Here is a 17934-nt window from a genome sequence, read left to right as displayed (position 1 = left end):
TGGATTTGGGGTTTTCATAAGCTGTACCTCATGATTATCACAATCATGACAAATCACAGCTTGAACTATCTTGCTTTGCATGTAATGAGTCTCTCTAATATATTAGTTTTACCTTTTAAGTTGCATTGCTGAAGTAAGTGAACTTGCATGATATTCTAATTCTTCGAGTTTCACCTGTATATACTCATGGATAAGCCCATCCTTAGGTAAGCTTTATGATTTTTTTAAACCAAAATGCCACAAAAATGTGCCACATGAAGATATGCTGACCCTCAAAATTTTTGTGTTTTAATTTTTATAATTACCTTATCCACAGGTGATGAATTTTTCATGTTACTTTGGTTAAAAATTTAAGGGTTTGCTTATCCACAAGTATATACAGGTATTTTTAAAGTACTAGTACTTGTGGATAAGTTCATCTACAGGTAAGCTAAACCCAATTTTGGGGATGTATTTTGAAACCTAAAATTCTTGGCTTATCTGTTACTATATACAGTAACTAAAAACAAACAATTTGCATATTATATTTTCAGTTAGAGAAATATTAAAAAGCAAACATCTTTCCATTCCATCTCTACTGTTGTACCTTTTTCCCATGTATTTAATTTTAGTTTTTGTTAAAACATTTTTATATAAACTACAGAAAAGGTAATCCTGCATATAGTAGAAATTATTTTGCTATAAGGATACAACTTATTTCACTTAGGGATATAATTAGGAAGGTAAACCAAGAACTTACACACTAAATGAAACTTTGTGGAGAGCATTTAGCACATTTGTCTCCAGACTTTAGTTGGGAAAGTTAAAGCTAGATACATTAAATTGTTACAGAACAGTTTTCCAAAACTACTCAGAAGAAAAATGCATTTGATTTATTTTTTAGCGCAGAGAAAACTGCTTATAAAAGACATTATATTGTACTCATTGTACCCTGGAAACAAACTGAATTCTGAGCATGCTTACAGAAATGCATCTCTTCAGCTTCTTAGCAGATGTATCCTTACTAGGTAGAACAGAAGAGGTTTGGGATCTGATTGGGGTTTTTGGAAGAACAGCTTCAGCAGCAGATACCAAGCAAACATCATTCCCTTCTTCTTCAGAGTTTGAAGCAGAGTAATCACTTTCACTATCAGAGCACATATTTAAGGCTAAAAAGGAAAAAAAATAGTTTGGAATACATGTAGTTCTTGGATTAGGATGGAACTGGGACCAGAATTTACAAGTGATGTAATTGTAAAATGTGACATCATGTGCCCACATTGCTTAGCTTACCATCATAACCCTAAGACAGTGTGGTTCATTAAATGATGACTTCACATGACTATGATATGGGAAGAGACAGGAGTCCCAGGCAAACAGGCTGAAAGGCAAGAGCTATTGGTAGCCTGATGTTGCAAGTGGACACTACACTGTGCAGGTGGGCAAAAAAACAATGGGAATTGGAGCAACATGTTGGTTTCCCCACTTTTACATTTGGGAAGCCAATAAGAAATGCAAATGTCTATCATATGATCAGTGGACATTGCAACTGTCATAATGCCAAGTACCCAAATCATATCATTATTGTGGGGATATTGCAATGGCCACAATTTTGAGGACCAGTTATAAGTTCTCCCCATTCAGCACTATTGTAACTTTGAACAAGCGGTTGTAACCCATGGGCTACCTGTAGCACTTGCTAGGAGAACAAGAGTACAGTAAGGCTATTGATTTCTCATCAATTTGTGGAGGGGGGAGGAGAGCAGAATCCTCTCTGGATAAGATGTTTTCAGGAATTTAACCTTCTGTCCCTCACATGTGAGTTTTGGGGCTATATACTTTTGACCTAGTTTTCATGGGACTCAATGCAGTCGTAAACTACATTTTACCTACGACTGTCACAGGCAATCAACATGTTTCAGCCAGCATTGTCTTGATGTATAATACTATAGAATAGAAAACAGTAATTTTCTTATGAGACCACCATTATTCAAATTTTAGCTTTAGTATTCAAACATTAAGCCAGCACTGTGCAAAGCTTCACTGAAAATCTAAAAAAACTGGAACTGGAAAGCAAATTATAGGATAAATATCTCATAATGTCACCAAATTGTGTTAGCTAGAATTACTAGCCGGGCTTGGTAGCGCGAGCCTGTAATCCAACCTGCGGAGGCTGAGACTGGCATGGATTGCTTGAGTTCGAGGCTGCTCTGCTCCCGGGAGAAATGCCGGCCAACAGAAGGCCAAGCACCACAAGAAGGTTGCCCTAACTGCTGTGGGGGTGAACCGACCTATGTCTGAATAAATAATAAATATAAAAATAATAATAAATACTATTTCTTACCTGTCATTCTTTTCCGAGTCCGATAAGGTAATTTTGATAATAAATCATTTCTTTTAGTCTGTTAGGAATAGCAAGTATATTAGATCCCATTCTCAAACAGCATCTCATATCTAAATATTCTATTTCCTAACAAAATAGCAATCTAAATGCAAACATTTATAATAGTGTAAAGTCTCCTATCTCAGTCAATGATTGTAGACCTTTCCAGCTCTACAAAGTGGTAGCGGCAATGGCAGCATAGCGAATGGGAGAGGGGATGGTTTCACATGTGTGCAAATGGAGCTTCATGCGCTTTCCCATTGCTTGTGCAGCCTGGTTCCCCAAAGGCCGCGGACTGATATAGGAAATTGGGGACTCCTGCCTTAATAGATCTACACCAATATTTTGGAGAGATGAGAGCTCTCCAATGCAAATCTGGCAGATACAGTTAAATGGGAGGAAGTGGGAAACCCAAATTCAACTATTATATATAATTTTCAGAAAGATAAAATCTTAAGTCTGAATACATACTTAAAGAATTTTAAAATATATTTATATCTGCAGACTAGAAAATAGTACATTATCAGCATAAGTAGCTTCAATTTTCCAAGTTTATGTCAATTACAATTTATATTTTTAACAGTCAAAAAATGTTACTCACGTCTTCCTGGTCTTTGCTTGAAGAATGTTCTGAAAATTAAAAATTGAATCACAGATTATGGTAACCAATAAATATTGTGGCACAATTTCAAATGTATTACAGGATTATTTTAATGTTCATTTCAGCTAAAACCAGAGATTCAGTCTAATTTAATATGCAGCATGTACAGTATATATTTTTTTTCTGTCCAAGTAACAACTGTCATCACTGTACATTTAAGTAAGCAAGAAAGGTATCAATAGTAATTTTTTTCTATTTGAGTTTTTGCCTTGATAAAGTCTATTGCCAATGTCTTCCCTATATAAATTTAAGCTACTAACAATTTATCTGAATTGTAGAGATAGCCCAGTCTTGTAATTAATGTTTCAATAAATTTAAGTTTCTCTGCTTTCTATTCCTATTTCCTATTTTAGTCAAATATTTAAGATTTATAAACTATTAACAGAACTTACTACTGCTGATTTTTGGAGTGTTTGTGTTCTCCTCAATCTTCTTTGAACTGTTTTGCTTTGCAGAGTTCTGAATTAGCTCAGAAACTTTAAATATAAAAAAGAAATCTCCAATTAAAACAGCATGCAAATAGTACTTAAATACTCAAAAGGACAGCATAGACCCGTGATGACGAACTTAGGGCACAGGTGGCACGTGGAGCCATATGAGGGCACATGAGATTATACCCTGTTTCAGCTCGGGTGCATGTGCGCATTAGCCAGCTGATTTTCAGCCTTGGGAAAAGTTGTTTCGTCCTCCAGACGCTTCAAGGAAGCTTCCCTGAAACCCCAGAGGCAAAAAGATTCCCCAATGGACAAACCAGAAGTTTGAAAAAATGCACTTCCAATTTGCCCGTTTGAGCATTTTTTCACCTACCAGCAGTGGTGGGTTCATACTAGTATGGTCCGGAAAGCCGCACCAAGATAAACCCAATGATTTTCGGTGATTTTTTCCCCTGCATCTCCATGTGTAAGCAGCCCTCAGCTGTGCTTTTGATGAAGAATAAAAGTCAGCATTAAGGCAAGAGGGGGTGGGAAGGCTTCCTCTGACACAAAGATGCTGGGGAAAAAATAGCTGAAAATCAATGGGTTCACACCAGACCTCACCAGTATGAACCCACCATTGGCTACCTACCAGGCGTCAGAATGGCCTGTGTGCATGTGCAGGGGGCAGCGTGCGGGGGTGCATATGTGGGGGGGGAGGGAAGGGGTGTGGGCAGGTGCATGCATGCTAGCACACTCACACAGCTCCTTTTGGCACACGAAACAAAAAAGGTTCGCCATCACTGGCATAGACACTGCAGAGACAGGTTCCTACCAGTTCTAAATGGTTCTTTAGAACCGTTAGTAACTCGATAATGATATCACGGAGCTGGTTCTGTTGGTATCTCTGTGGGCGCCGCCATCTTGGATTTCATTTCTGCACAATTTTTTCATTGCTGCAGGTATGTGTGCGCTCAAAGCACGCACGCATGGCGCAACACTGAGTGAATTTGCAACAAAAGGATCCAGATCCCACCCGACACTGTACCATGTACAAATGTATTCAATATCTAAAGTTATTAGCAACAGTAATTCTTACACAAAATATACCCACACCAACAAGAATATTGCTACCTATTGCCTATTTATTTATTAGAGCACATATTACCAATCTTGAATTTCAAAGTCTTTCATTCCCTAAACAATCCTTTACCTTGTAAGAACCTGTTAGGAGTAGTAGCAAAATAATTCTTTTACAAACACATCTTCAGGGGTATCATTCCATTTATGAATTTTTCTTCCCAAAGAGGCTAAATTAGTTCCACATTAACATATATCCTACCACATGAATCCCAGTGACCAGTTAGGTCCCACAGAGTCGGCCTTCTATAGGTCTTGTCAACTAGACAATGTCACTTTGTGGGACCTAGAGGAAGAGCCTTCTCTGTGGGGACCCCGGCCCTCTGGAATCAACTCCCCCAGAGATTCGTGTTGCCCCCATCCTCCTCGCCTTCCGTAGGAGTCTAACGACTCATCTATGCTGCCAAGCCTGAGGTCATTAGATTCTACCCCCGTGCCCAATGAATCTATGATGGGTTTGTTTGAATGGGTACGTGTGCATGTTAATAGGCCTTTTAGTTTTTAAATGTAATTCTTAATTTTAATTATTATATCTCGATGTACACTGTTTTTATAAGCTGTGAGCCAACCTGAGTCTTCGGAGAGGGGTGGCATATAAATTTAATAAATAATAATAATATCACTGACATAAAGGAGATATTTTCACAAACTACCGGTATGTAACTGGGTTTAACTTGTGCTGCTGCTTTGTTTTTATGTGGTGCTTTTATCTTGTATTTTTATTTCGCTTTATCATACAAGTTTTAACTTTGATTGAATTTCCTGTTTTTTAAGGTGTATATTATCCAGAGCATTTTGGCTATTGGGCAGTTTAAAAAAAAATCACCAGCATGCACTAGGTTTAGTTTTTTTACTTTAAAATATTTCAATATTAACTATCTTGTGATACATGTTGTATTTATAATTTTGCAAACTATTAGAAGCAATTTATCAATCTGTCAGATACAAACAACCAGACCCACACGTGTAAAGTTCAAACTAAGTGCTTTATTATTGTATGCCAATTTCACAGAACTCTTCGGAGACTAGTAAATTCACCTGGGAAAGACTAGATAAGATTCAAAAGCATTCTTGTGTTTACATAAAAAGTCTTTGTTAATTTCTCGTTTGACCCCTCTTCTGGACTGGAATGGCTGCTGTCCAATATAAACTAACAAAGGACTAGTGTAAAATCTCATCAATCCAACAAAACTGGTGAACATTACAGGACTAATTACATGTATTTATATATATATCTCCATGGAATCTCTTACTCATAGGACTGACATATTTGTATTGTGGGTTCAGAGCAGATTTAGTTTGTTTTTCTTTAAAGGAATCCATGAGAAAGCAAGTCATACAGATGTACAGAAGTACTAAAAAAAACAGAACAAGAAACACAATACATGCCTCTCTCTGCCATCCTATTAGAGCTTTTTGGAGTTTGGAATGGAAAGACATCACCACCACTTGCACTGGAACAATTTCTCATTGACTCTAAAAAATATACATATCAATTAACCCTTAGAAGAAAGCTCTAGAGGGAAGGAGTAAAAGATTTACAGCAGTTCTATATCCTAACAACAGATTATATCTTATCAGCAATACAGTATAAACATTTATTTTTAAGACTGAATAGAGTATCTTGTTTCTTGGTGGCATTATGTACAAAATACAGAATACCAATTTTTTTTGGACTATAAGACACATCTACACTATGTTCCAAATTATTATGCAAATTGGATTTAAATGTCATTATTATTGTTTCAATGAAACTCATGAATGGTATTGTGTTTCAGGGCTCTTTGGATCACTGAAATCAATCTCAGATACCTGTGATAATTAGTTTGCCAGGTGAGCCTAATTAAAGGCAAACTACCAAAGAAGGATGTTCCACATTATTAAGCAAGTCACAAATTTCAAGTAATGTGGGAAAGACAAAGGATCTCTCTGCTGCCGAAAAGTGTCAAATAGTGCAATGCCTTGGGCAAGGTATGAAAACATTAGATATTTCACGACAACTTAAGCATGATCATCGTACTGTGAAGAGATTTGCAGCTGATTCAGAGCACAACGGGTTGGTGCAGATAAAGGTAGAATGAGGAAGGTCTCTGCCAGGCAAGGTCATTGGATTAAGAGAGCAGCTGCTAAAATGCCATTACAAACAAGCAAACAGATATTTGAAGCTGCTGGAATCCCAAGAACCTTCAAAGACATGCTGTGGTGCATAAACGTACTATTCCGCCACCCCTAACCAGTGCTCACAAGCAGAAACAGTTGCAGTGGTCCCAGACATAAATGACGACTAATTTTCAAACAGTCTTATTTACTGATGAGCGTCGTGCAACCCTGGATGGTCCAGATGGATGGAGTAGTGGATGGCTGATGGATGGCCACCATGTTCCAACAAGGCTACGATGTCAGCAAGGAGGTGGCGGTGTCATGTTTTGGGCCGGAATCATGGGGAGAGAGCTGGTAGGCCCCTGGTTCCTGAAGGTGTGAAAATGACCCCAACAAAATATATAGAGTTTCTGACTGACCACTTTCTTCCATGGTACAAAAAGAAGAATCGTGCCTTGCGGAGCAAAATCATCTTCACGCATGACAATACACCATGCTGCAAAGAATACCTCTGTGTCACTGGCTGCTATGGGCATAAAAGGAGAGAATCTCATGGTGTGGCCACCATCTTCCCCTGACCTCAACCCTATAGAGAACCTTTGGAGTATCATCAAACAAAAGATCTATGAGGGTGGGAGGCAGTTCACATCACAACAGCAGCTCTGGGAGGCTACTCTGACATCATGCAAATAAATTCAAGCAGAAACTCTCCAAGTTCAATGGATGCAAGAATTGTAAAGGTGATATCAAGGAAAGGTTCCTATGTTAACATGTAATGTGGCCTGTTAGGATGTTTTGGATTGAAATAGCTTTTGATTTCAGGGAATGTGACCTCCTAATGCTGCAAATTCAACAAATGACCATTTTCAGTACTTTACAACCTATAAAATGTTTTGAAACTCTGCTGTGCATAATAATTTGGAACTGTGCATTTTGAGTTTTTTTAATTTTGAAGAATATACTGTTATCATTGGGAGGTTTGTTCAATAAAATTCAATTTATACTCTTAGTATACTGACTGTCATTTGCATCGACCATTTAGGAAAATCAGAGATAAATATCATTTGCATAATAATTTGGAACACAGTGTAGACACTCCGAGGAAGATTCATGTGAGGTTTCTAAGGAGACAGCTGAGAGAGGAAATTTTAATACAAGGGAGGAGTCATAAATATATAAAGGTAAATAAATCCTATTTTTAAAACAGACCCCAAAAAAAATCAGAGGAAAAAAGAAGATATAACTTTCTCCCATCACAATTGAACTGATACAGAATCTTTTTCAGATGGCTTATGCTAGAAGGAATGTTAGTAACCTGGAAGGAAAAAAAATATAGAATCGACACATTGGAGAAAGCCCAACGGTTGCCATCCCCCACCCCATAGGAGCGCTCTGCAGGCTTCCCAAACCCTCTGCGCATCCCATTTTTGCAAAAAAAACAGGCCCATTTTTCACAAAGCGCTCAAGGTGGCAAGATGCGCATATCATGCCGCCTTGATTGCATCAGCAGAAACTTGCCCAGCCACTGTTTAGGGTGACCCGCTCCCCTCTTAACCAGGGGGGAGTTGGGGAGCCCTTACAGAGCCGTGCTGAGGATTTTAACACATTTTTTGCTGATAAAATCGCTCGGATCCGGGCGGACCTCTGGATAACAGAGTCAACTGAAAACAAGTCAGTTGACGTGACTGAGGCCCATCCTTGTCCATTTGTCTGGGAAGAGTTTGATCTGGTGACCACTGATGAAGTGGACAAGGCCATTGGAGCTGTGAGTTCCGCCACCTGTCCCTCCTGGCTGGTTTTGGCCAGCAGAGAGGTGACACGGAGCTGAGTCCAGGAGATTGTCAATGCTTCTTTGGGGAGTAGGTCCTTCCCGGCTCCCTACAAGGAGGCACTTGTGCGCCCCCTCCTCAAGAAGCCTTCCCTGGATCCAGTCGTGCTTAATAACTATCGCCCAGTCTCCAACCTTCCCTTTATGGGGAAGGTTGTTGAGAAGGTGGTGGCGCTCCAGCTCCACCGGTCCTTGGAAGAAGCCGATTATCTAGGCCCTCAACAGTCGGGTTTCAGGCTCGGCTACAGCACGGAAACTGCTTTGGTCACATTGATGATCTCTGGCAGGCCCGGGACAGGGGTTTATCCTCTGTCCTGGTGCTTCTTGACCTCTCAGCAGCTTTTGATACCATTAACTATGGTATCCTTCTGCGCCGGCTGGAGGGGTTGGGAGTGGGAGGCACTGTCCTTCAGTGGTTCTCCTCCTACCTCTCCAGTCAGTCGCAGTCGGTGTTAGTGGGGGGTCAGAGGTCGACCTCTAAGTCTCTCCCTTGTGGGGTGCCTCAGGGGTCGGTCCTCTTCCCCCTGCTATTTAATATCTACATGAAACCGCTGGGCGAGATTATCCAGGGGCATGGGGTGAGGTATCATCAGTACGCTGATGATACCCAGCTGTACATCTCCACCCCATGTCCAGTCAACGAAGCAGTGGACGTGATGTTCCGGTGCCTGGAGGCTGTTAGGATCTGGATGCGTGTCAACAGACTCAAACTCAACCCTGACAACACGGAGTGGCTGTGGGTTTTGCCTCCCAAGGACAATTCCATATGTCCGTCCATTACCCTGGGGAGGGGAATTACTGACCCCTCAGAGAGGGTCCCCAACTTGGGCATCCTCCTCGATCAACAGCTCACATTAGAGAACCATCTTTCTGCTGTGGCGAGGGAGGCGTTTGCCCAGGTTTGCCTGGTGCAACAGTTGTGGCCCTACCTGGACCGGGAGTCACTGCTCACAGTCACTCATGTCCTCATCACCTCGAGGTTCGACTACTGTAATGCTCTCTACATGGGGCTACCTTTGAAGAGTGTTTGGAAACTTCAGATCGTGCAGAATACAGCTGCGAGAGCAATCATGGGCTTCCCAAGGTATGCCCATGTCACAGCAACACTCCACAGTCTGCATTGGTTGCTGATCAGTTTCCGGTCACAATTCAAAGTGTTGGTTATGACCTATAAAGCCCTACATATCTCCGGGACCGGCTTCTGCCACACAAATCCCAGCGACTGATTAGGTCCCCTAGAGTTAACCTTTCTGGGTCCCGTCGACGAAACAATGTCGTCTGGCGGGACCCAGGGGAAGAGCCTTCTCTGTTGCGGCCCTGACCCTCTGGAATCAACTCCCCCCTGACATCAGGACTGCCCCCACCCTCCTGGCCTTTCGAGGACTTCTAAAAAACCACCTCTGCCGCCAGGCATTGGGAAATTGATTCCCCCTGGCCGTTCCATTTTATGTACGGTTTGTTTGGGATGTATGACTGTTTTTATATTAAGGGTTTTAAGTGTTTTTTAATCATTGGATTTGTACTGTGCTTTGCTGTTGTGAGCCGCTCTGAGTCTTTGGAGAGGGGCAGCATACAAATCTAATTAATTAATTAATTAATTAATTATTTAATTATTATTATTATTATTACTATTATTTAAAATGGGATGCAGGGGCAGGGTTTCAGGAGGCCAAAAATGGCTTTATTCGGTGTATAAGACACACCGACATTTCCATCCTCTTTTGGGGGGCAAAACGGAGCGTCTTATACTCTGAAAAATATGGTATTTTCATGCATAATATGAAGGAAATAGCCACATAATGATAGCTGTGAAAATGTTGTGTTTTCTGAAGTACCTTGGATGTCTAGGGCAGTCACATAATCCTGTTCTTTAAAAGTATCTTGTGTTTCCTCATCGGAGCTGTTCTCCAGATTTTTTATCCATTTTTTAATGTCAAGTGTGTGCGGAACACTTAATTTACGAACTTTGAGACCTAAAAATGCAATGAGATTGCTTAAGAAAAAGTAGTTGAACAGTTACAATAAATAATTTTCGTAGGTCTGTGAAAACCAAACATTTTAGAGAAGCTATACATTCTAGAAAAATAAAGCTGTACTATAATTTTTGATAATGAAAAAAAAATTACTTTTAAGAAGTAACATTATAATATTGATATTACAAGAAAAGTCAGTTGTCAAAACTTCCTGAAGGGAAAACTTTGGTCTATAAATCTACACTAATAGATAATGTGTTGTTGTGAAGTCATAATTTTGTCGTAAACTTGTCTACACTAATGACATTAATGACAAAATAGATTTCATCATGGTTAACTATTGAATGATTGCTAAATACTTCAACAGCATTGTCTTGCTCTCACATTATATTTTCAGAGGCCCAAGTGGTAAATAATTTCTCCAAATACAGAAAAGGCCATTGTTTTTAAAATGATGTAATTAAATATTTAAGCACAACAAAAAGTATTAATATTTTGGAGAAATTCAGAATTAGTCACTTTATTCTAATAATAATAAAGTAAAGCAACTAAGGATACCTGCATTCTCAGTGATATGCTTCAGAACATCTTCATCAGCCACAAATTTAACTTCTAGGAGATTAACCATTTTTATGTTTGGATTACTCATATTGAGGTATCTAAGTCAAAAAGAAAATAAACTGACATATTCCTATCAAGGCACAAGTCTCATATAAGTCTAATTAATTATTATGAAAAATCTAGAATGCATATTATGTCATGAAAAATATATATTATTTTTTCTACTAGAAGTAATAACTTGGATTTTATAAATGGTTGCTGCTCTTCAATACAAATAGAGAAAATAAATATATGTTTAAACAAGACATTGGCTAAAACTCACATTTGCTGGCAGGCCTGGAGCTGTCTAACACTTTGCTCTGGCCATTAGCACGACAATGATGTGAATGAGTATGGTAAAAATGGTTTTATGACTTGGGTTTTTTAGTTAGTTTTATAATTGGGCTTTAGAATTGTTTTTATACTGTTTTTATATATTGTGAGCCACTCTGAGTCTTCAGAGAAGGGAGACATATAAGTCCAATAAATAAATAAATAAATAATAAATTTCCTTGATGGATTTTGCTATCCAAAAAGGCACTCACATAGAATTCTAGATAATATCCTCATAACATACCAACGGAGTAGGCAAAACCTAGATTTGGCATCTCAAAGTATACAAAACTCAGCTTCAAAACTAGCTAACTTTGACCTGTAAAAAACACAATAAAACAATTTGTGTAATACATAATGACTTGGCTCACTTACATATAGAAAGACTAAGTGAGTAACATGTGGTAATGGTAGGGCCCAACCTGGCATCCTGTGTAATCTGCAGGAAACAAAGGAAAAATGCAATTAATAGATATCATCAAAATAATCAGAAAGGCTGATTTGCCACAGCACTGAAAGTAGGGATTGAATATCCTTATCTGACTAAGGTATGCAATGCTTGTAAATTTATTTTATATTTTATCTATATTTTCTAATAATTTGATATCAATAACTAGAATACGGATTAATTATGTATACCGTATATACTCGAGTATAAGCCGAGTTTTTCAGCCCCAAAAATGGGCTGAAAAACCCGACCTCGGCTTATACTCTGGTCACCACAAGAGGGCGCTGGGTCACCACAAGAGGGCGCACCGCGGGAGCCCGGCAGACATTGCTGGCTTGGGCGGGTATGGGAAAGGGCAAAGTGCGGCGGCAAAGGGCGCTCCAACTGAAGCGGCTGTGGCAAGAGTGGGGCAGTTGCCTCCTCTCCCCGGCTCTAGCAAAGATGCCAGCCAACTGCAAGAGGGGAAAAGACGATGGGAAGCCGGTGAGGTGGGGGGGGGGACTCATGAAGCAGGAATCCCCCCCCCCCGACCTCACCAGCTTCGCATCATCTTTTCCCCTCTCGCATGCCGTCGGAGCAGTTGGCTGGCAACTTTGCTGGTGCCGGGGAAAGGAGGCAACTCACTCTTCCCACAGCCGCTTCACTTGGAGCCCCCTTTTACTTCCCTCTTGCTCCTGTCGTCGTCTTGCAGCTGCCTTCCCTTCCCCGGGTCCAGCAAAGTTGCCAGCCAACTGCTCCGACGGCGTGCGAGAGGGGAAAAGACGATGCGAAGCTGGTGAGGTCAGGGGGACGGGACTCATGAAGCAGGAATCCCCCCCCCCCGACCTCACTGGCTTCCCCTCGCCTTTTTCCCCTCGCACGCCATCGGGGCAGTCGCGGGAGAAAAGAGAGAGAGGGTGCCTGCGTGCACCCTTTCTCTCTCCCCCCCTCCACCTCACCAGCTTCCCCTCACCTTTTTCTCCTCACACGCCATCGGGCCAGTCGGCTGGTGCCTTTGCTTGAGCCTGCGAGAGGAGGCAGTGGGAGGAGTGGGGCAATTGCCACCTCTCCCCAGCTCAAGCAAATGCACCTCCAAAGGCAGCGCACACAGAGAGAATGAGTGCGAGCCTGAATGAGAAGCGGCTGGCTACCTTCTTGTGTCCCCGTTTGGTTGCGTTTAAAACCCAGAGCTTGAAGTTCTCCCTGAGTTGAGAGGAGAGGAAAACGTACCATTTGGCAGCTGATTGATTCGCACTTGCACGGGCTGGGTGAGGAGAACCCTACATAGCCTTAGGCGGCTGGGAAAGTGAGGGGGAGCCACGGGAACAAAAAAAGGATTGAGAATCAGCTTTGGAAGAAGGTGTGTGTGTGTGTGAGCGCCTGTCCACCCTGCAAAGAATGCCAGCTACTTCTTTTTCCCTCACTGAAACCGCTGAAACCGGGAGGGTTTTTTTTCTCCTTGCTGCCTCTGTGTGTGTATTTGTCAACAAATAAACCCTATCGGAGTCGGCAGGAAGCCCTAGAGCGGCGTGGGGGTGGGCTTGTGAATGAAAGGGAAGCCAAGGCAACAAAGAAAAAGGGGAAGGATGAATTTTGGAGGGCGAGTGTGTGTGTGTGTGTGTGTTTGTTTGTGTGCTTGCCTGCCCCCTCCCCCCCCCTGAAAAATGCCAGTTACCTCTTTGAAGGAGGTGTAGCCAAAGTGCCTCCTTTCCCCCTGGCTTAAACCAGCAGGGTTTTGAGTTTTTTTACTCCTCACTCCCTTAACCTGTGTATTTGCCAACAGGTTTTAACTATTCCTCTCTCTCTCTGAGTTGCCCTTAGTTGGATTAAAAAGACCTCCTGCTGTCCGATTCTCCTCCCCCTCTTTTGAAAAGATTTAAACTGTTTAAAAAATGGTATCTTGTGGTAGTTGCTGTCCTTGCTTGGATAGGATTTAATAATGTGTAATGAGGCAAGAGCTAGACAGGAATTTCTTAAGTGTGTTTGTGGATCTTTAAAAGTTACCTTTTATAAAGTGGGTTTGAGAGCGTATCTATCTATCAATCAATCAATCAATCAATCAATCTTTCTATGTATCTATGTATCTATCTATTTATCTATCATTCTATCTATCTATCTATCTATCATTCTATCTATCTGTCTATCTATCTATCTTTCTATGTATCTATCTATCTATCTATCTATCTATCTATCTATCTATCTATCTGGTTTTCTATGCTGATAACCTCACAGCAGCTAATGCTGAAGCTGTTTGGACATACAGATTTATGTATTTATTTAATTGGATTTGTATGCTGCCCCTCTCCAAGGACTCAGGGCGGCTCACAGCATATATAAAAACAGAACAATAATGTAAATCCAATTAATGATGAGAAGGAATCTAGTTAGGTTTTAGCATTGTTGCTGATTGAGCTACTTTTTTACTTTTTAATTTATTGTTAATATTGTTAATTTGTTTACCCTCTTTTAAATTTACAGAGCTAGTTTACTGGTTTTCTTTAAAATAAATATTCTAAAACATGTCTCAATTAATGTAATTTTATTGGTTTCCATTTTTATAAGTTACCAGTAGCCACTGCATTTTGTAACCTTAGCTTGTACTCGGGTCAATAAGTTTTCCCAGTTTTTGTGGCAAAAATTGGTGCCTCGGCTTATACTCGGGTCGGCTTATACTCGAGTATATATGGTATACTTTTTTTGTAGAACTTTCCTAGTGTTTTTTCTTTCCCACCTAATTAAAGTTTTTACACAAACAGTATACATTAAATATTTGCAAAATGGAAATAGCTAAGGATAAATGCAGAATATGTACAAATATTGTTCTTAAAACAATATGACATTATAGCCTACCACTAAAAAGAAAAGTATATACAAAGTCTATAATTACTACGTTATTTTATAGATGAAATGACATTGATTTAGATATTACAATACAGTACACAAACTTAATTTTGTTCAAAGGTTATACAAAACTTTTGACATCAATGTAAAAAGAATGCAATCCAATGTCATCAACTGAAGCACATTTACTTGGAAAGGAACAAGAGTAGGTAGTTATATTTCTCACTAAATAAATAAAATATGCTAAAGCCATCATAAAAATATGATGCACAGGGTAATTCTCCGACTTACGATCACAATTGAGCCCAACAGAGTCGTCCAGAGTCCACAAGGAGTGGGGTGGCCTATAAATTGAATAAATTAAATTAAAATAAATATTCCTGCTGCTAAGCATGACAGCTAAGTGAATTTTGCCCTATTTTACAACCTTCCATGTCACCGCTGTTAAGTGAATCGTGCAGTTATTAAGTTAGTAATGTGATTGTTAACTGAATCCAGCTTCCCCATTGACTTTCTTGTCAAAATGATGCAAAAGGTGATCACATGTCCTCCATCATAAATACATATCTGTTGTCATGTTTCTGAACTTTGATTACGTGACAACAGGGATGCTGCAAGTGTGAAAACCGGATATTTTTCACTTTTTTTCAGTTACCACTGCAACTTTGAACAGTCACTAAACGAATGGTTGCAAGTTGAGAGGACTGTCTGTAACACAATCCTCTAGACACCTATTCCAAACTAAGCCCTGCGGTGTTAAATGGGGCCTATCAAAAAGAGGGCTGTGAAAATATTTACTGACCCCTCGCATCCTGGGCATAAACTGTTTCAACTCCTACCCTCAAAACGTCGCTACAGAGCACTGCACACCAAGACAATTAGACACAAGAACAGTTTTTTCCCAAACACCATCAGTCTACTAAACAAATAATTCCCTCAACACTGTCAAACTATTTACTAAGTCTGCACTACTATTACTACTAGTTTTTTCTCATCATTCCTATCATCTTTTTCCTCCCACTTCTGACTGTAAGACTGCAACTTGTTGCTTGTATCCTTAAGATTTTTATTAATATTGTTTCTTCATTGCTTATTTGACCCCTATTGACAATCAATGTTGTCAATCATGAATGTTGTACCTCACGATTCTTGACAAATATATATTTTCTTTTATGTACACTGACAGCACATACACCAAAGACTAATTCCTTGTGTTGGACACTCGGCCAGTAAAGAATTCTATTTCCAATAAAACAGGAGTATGGTTTCCCCACTTTTCAGTTTAATGCTGTGTGTCATTAAGCAAGCCCACAATCACAAGACATCGCAAAAACGAACCCCGGCAGAAATAATAAGAATTTAATCAGAATAAAGGTATTGCGAATGGCCTAAAAAAAGAGAAAGGCAATCATAAAAAAAATAATCTCCCGTGGAATTGACTATTCGAACTACAATTCCCAACATGCACCGCTACCGGTCGTGTCATATCGCACCGTTGCGAATCGCGTCTGGAAAATCTCAACGCTACACCCAACCATTAGAACAGCTTCAGGCCCGGTTGCAGGATCGGAAGAAGAAAGAGCTTCACTTGAACGGGCTACTCTCTTTCTCTCCTCTCTCTCTTTTAAAGTTAGCAGTGTCAGTATTTTGTCCATTGCCAGCAAACCACACAGAACTAGGACTCGGTTGACAAACAGGCGCTGCACAAAGAAGGAGAAAAGGCAAAGCACGTTGCCTTAGACGGGAACCGCCTCCTCCTATTTTTAACCACAGCGCGCGTCTCACCGGTCTCGCTTTCCGACCGTCCGCGTCGCCTCTTTACTGAGCAACAGAGCTTCGGGGCCTTAATTTGAGGGAGGCTTTTGCGCTGGTCCGCTTGCGCGCTCTCTGCGTCCCTCCAACCTCTCTCGCGCGCCCTCAAAGCTGAACCGTCTTTCACCTCAGCCGACGGGCGAGCTCCGATTTCCTCCCCCCTTCCTGCCGCCCTGGCTCGCTCCACCCAGTTCCGCCCACCCCCCGCCGCTCCCCAGATCACAGCACCAGAATCAACCCGAGTTTCCCGCCAGTTGTCAGAGTAGCCGACCCACCCTCTTCCTCGGGGTATCGTGAACCACCCCGGTGGGCGGGGCTAGCCAGCCTTCTGTTTGCGCTTCGGCTTCCTTCCGCGGATTATTCATGATTGGCTCCTTTCTTACGGCCAATGGGGAAGGGCTCCTCCCCGGAATGCGACGAGGTAGGGCGGCGGTGACGTCTCCCAATTATGCTCTTTAACAATGTATAAACAAACAAGCGGGAGCGCGAGGACGTGCTGGCTGAGAGAAGCTGCCTGGCTCCCCCCCCCACACACACCAGCCCTCTCTGAAACGATTTACATAATCAGCCTGTTGCCCCCAACAATGTGGGTCCTCATTTTACCCACCTCGGAAGGATGGAAGTCTGAGTCAACCTTGAGCCGGTGGTGAGATTTGAACTGCTAAATTTGAGGCACCTAAGTTCAACAAACGAAAGCAGCTTGGAGCCGGGTTATGCAGCTACCTTATTCCTCTTTCTCAGATTTGGGTTTTCAACATTAGCAATAAAATCTGTTTAACCTTCTTGTACAATTACTGTATTTTGACCATGTAGTCTTCTGAAGCACCCCCTTCTTACTTACTTACTTATTTGATTTCTATGCCGCCTTTCTTCTGGGACTCAGAGTGGCTCACAGCATGTAGAAATCTAAATAAAATTATATATTAAAATCCCCATAAATAAATGTTAATAATACATTCATACATCATCTCTCACACATTCTTTCATTGGATGGGGCAAGGTGTTAAAATATCAGTGGCCCCAGGCCTGCCAGCAGTGGTGAGTCTCTAAAATTTTAGGAAGACAGAGTGGGGGCAGTACGGATCTCTGGGGAGCTCATTCCATACAGCCGGGGCTGCCACAGAGAAGGCTCTTTCCCTTGGCTGATTGGACCTGGGGAAGGCCGACTCTATGGGACCTGACTGACTGCTGGGATAAGGTGGATTGAACACAGGTTGAACAAACTAGATTCAAAATGGTCTATTATAGCCATGAAATCTACTAAATGTTTGCACCTGTTCCTTGCAAACTACTTATACACATGTAGTATTGGAAACAATCAATTTCTGGTGGTCTTTTGAATCATCCCCTGGTTGGCCATAACTTAAGTCATAGAAAAGATTTCATTTTGTGACACCACTCATTTTAAGAAGTTCAGCAATATTTTTAATTTTGGTTCAGATTT

At 41.0% G+C, this 17934-nt stretch overlaps 1 protein-coding gene across 6 annotated transcripts in view; it reads right to left on the bottom strand.

Moving 5' to 3' along the window:
• Window positions 1–16853, bottom strand: part of ORC2 (origin recognition complex subunit 2) — a 37511-nt gene extending 20658 nt beyond the window's left edge. The window contains exons 1-10 of one of the 6 annotated variants that reach the window (XM_070732067.1): window positions 16766–16853; window positions 14970–15022; window positions 11786–11849; window positions 11036–11136; window positions 10340–10477; window positions 5966–6052; window positions 3416–3499; window positions 2964–2992; window positions 2324–2381; window positions 964–1148 (exon numbers count right to left, since the gene is read on the bottom strand). In XM_070732067.1, the coding sequence (XP_070588168.1) occupies window positions 964–1148; window positions 2324–2381; window positions 2964–2992; window positions 3416–3499; window positions 5966–6052; window positions 10340–10477; window positions 11036–11126 (672 nt within the window). In that variant the 5' untranslated portion in view covers window positions 11127–11136; window positions 11786–11849; window positions 14970–15022; window positions 16766–16853. Of the gene's footprint in view, window positions 1–963; window positions 1149–2323; window positions 2382–2963; window positions 2993–3415; window positions 3500–5965; window positions 6053–10339; window positions 10478–11035; window positions 11137–11785; window positions 11850–14969; window positions 15023–16171; window positions 16379–16463; window positions 16745–16765 lie in introns of those variants that run through there. The other 5 variants (XM_070732071.1, XM_070732066.1, XM_070732070.1 and 2 more) reach the window with 5 other exon arrangements.
• Between the last annotated feature and the right edge of the window lie 1081 nt (window positions 16854–17934).

Source organism: Erythrolamprus reginae, chromosome 1, assembly GCF_031021105.1.
Source record: "Erythrolamprus reginae isolate rEryReg1 chromosome 1, rEryReg1.hap1, whole genome shotgun sequence".
Lineage (NCBI taxonomy): Eukaryota > Metazoa > Chordata > Lepidosauria > Squamata > Dipsadidae > Erythrolamprus > Erythrolamprus reginae.
This window is presented reverse-complemented; position numbering and strand designations above follow the sequence as displayed.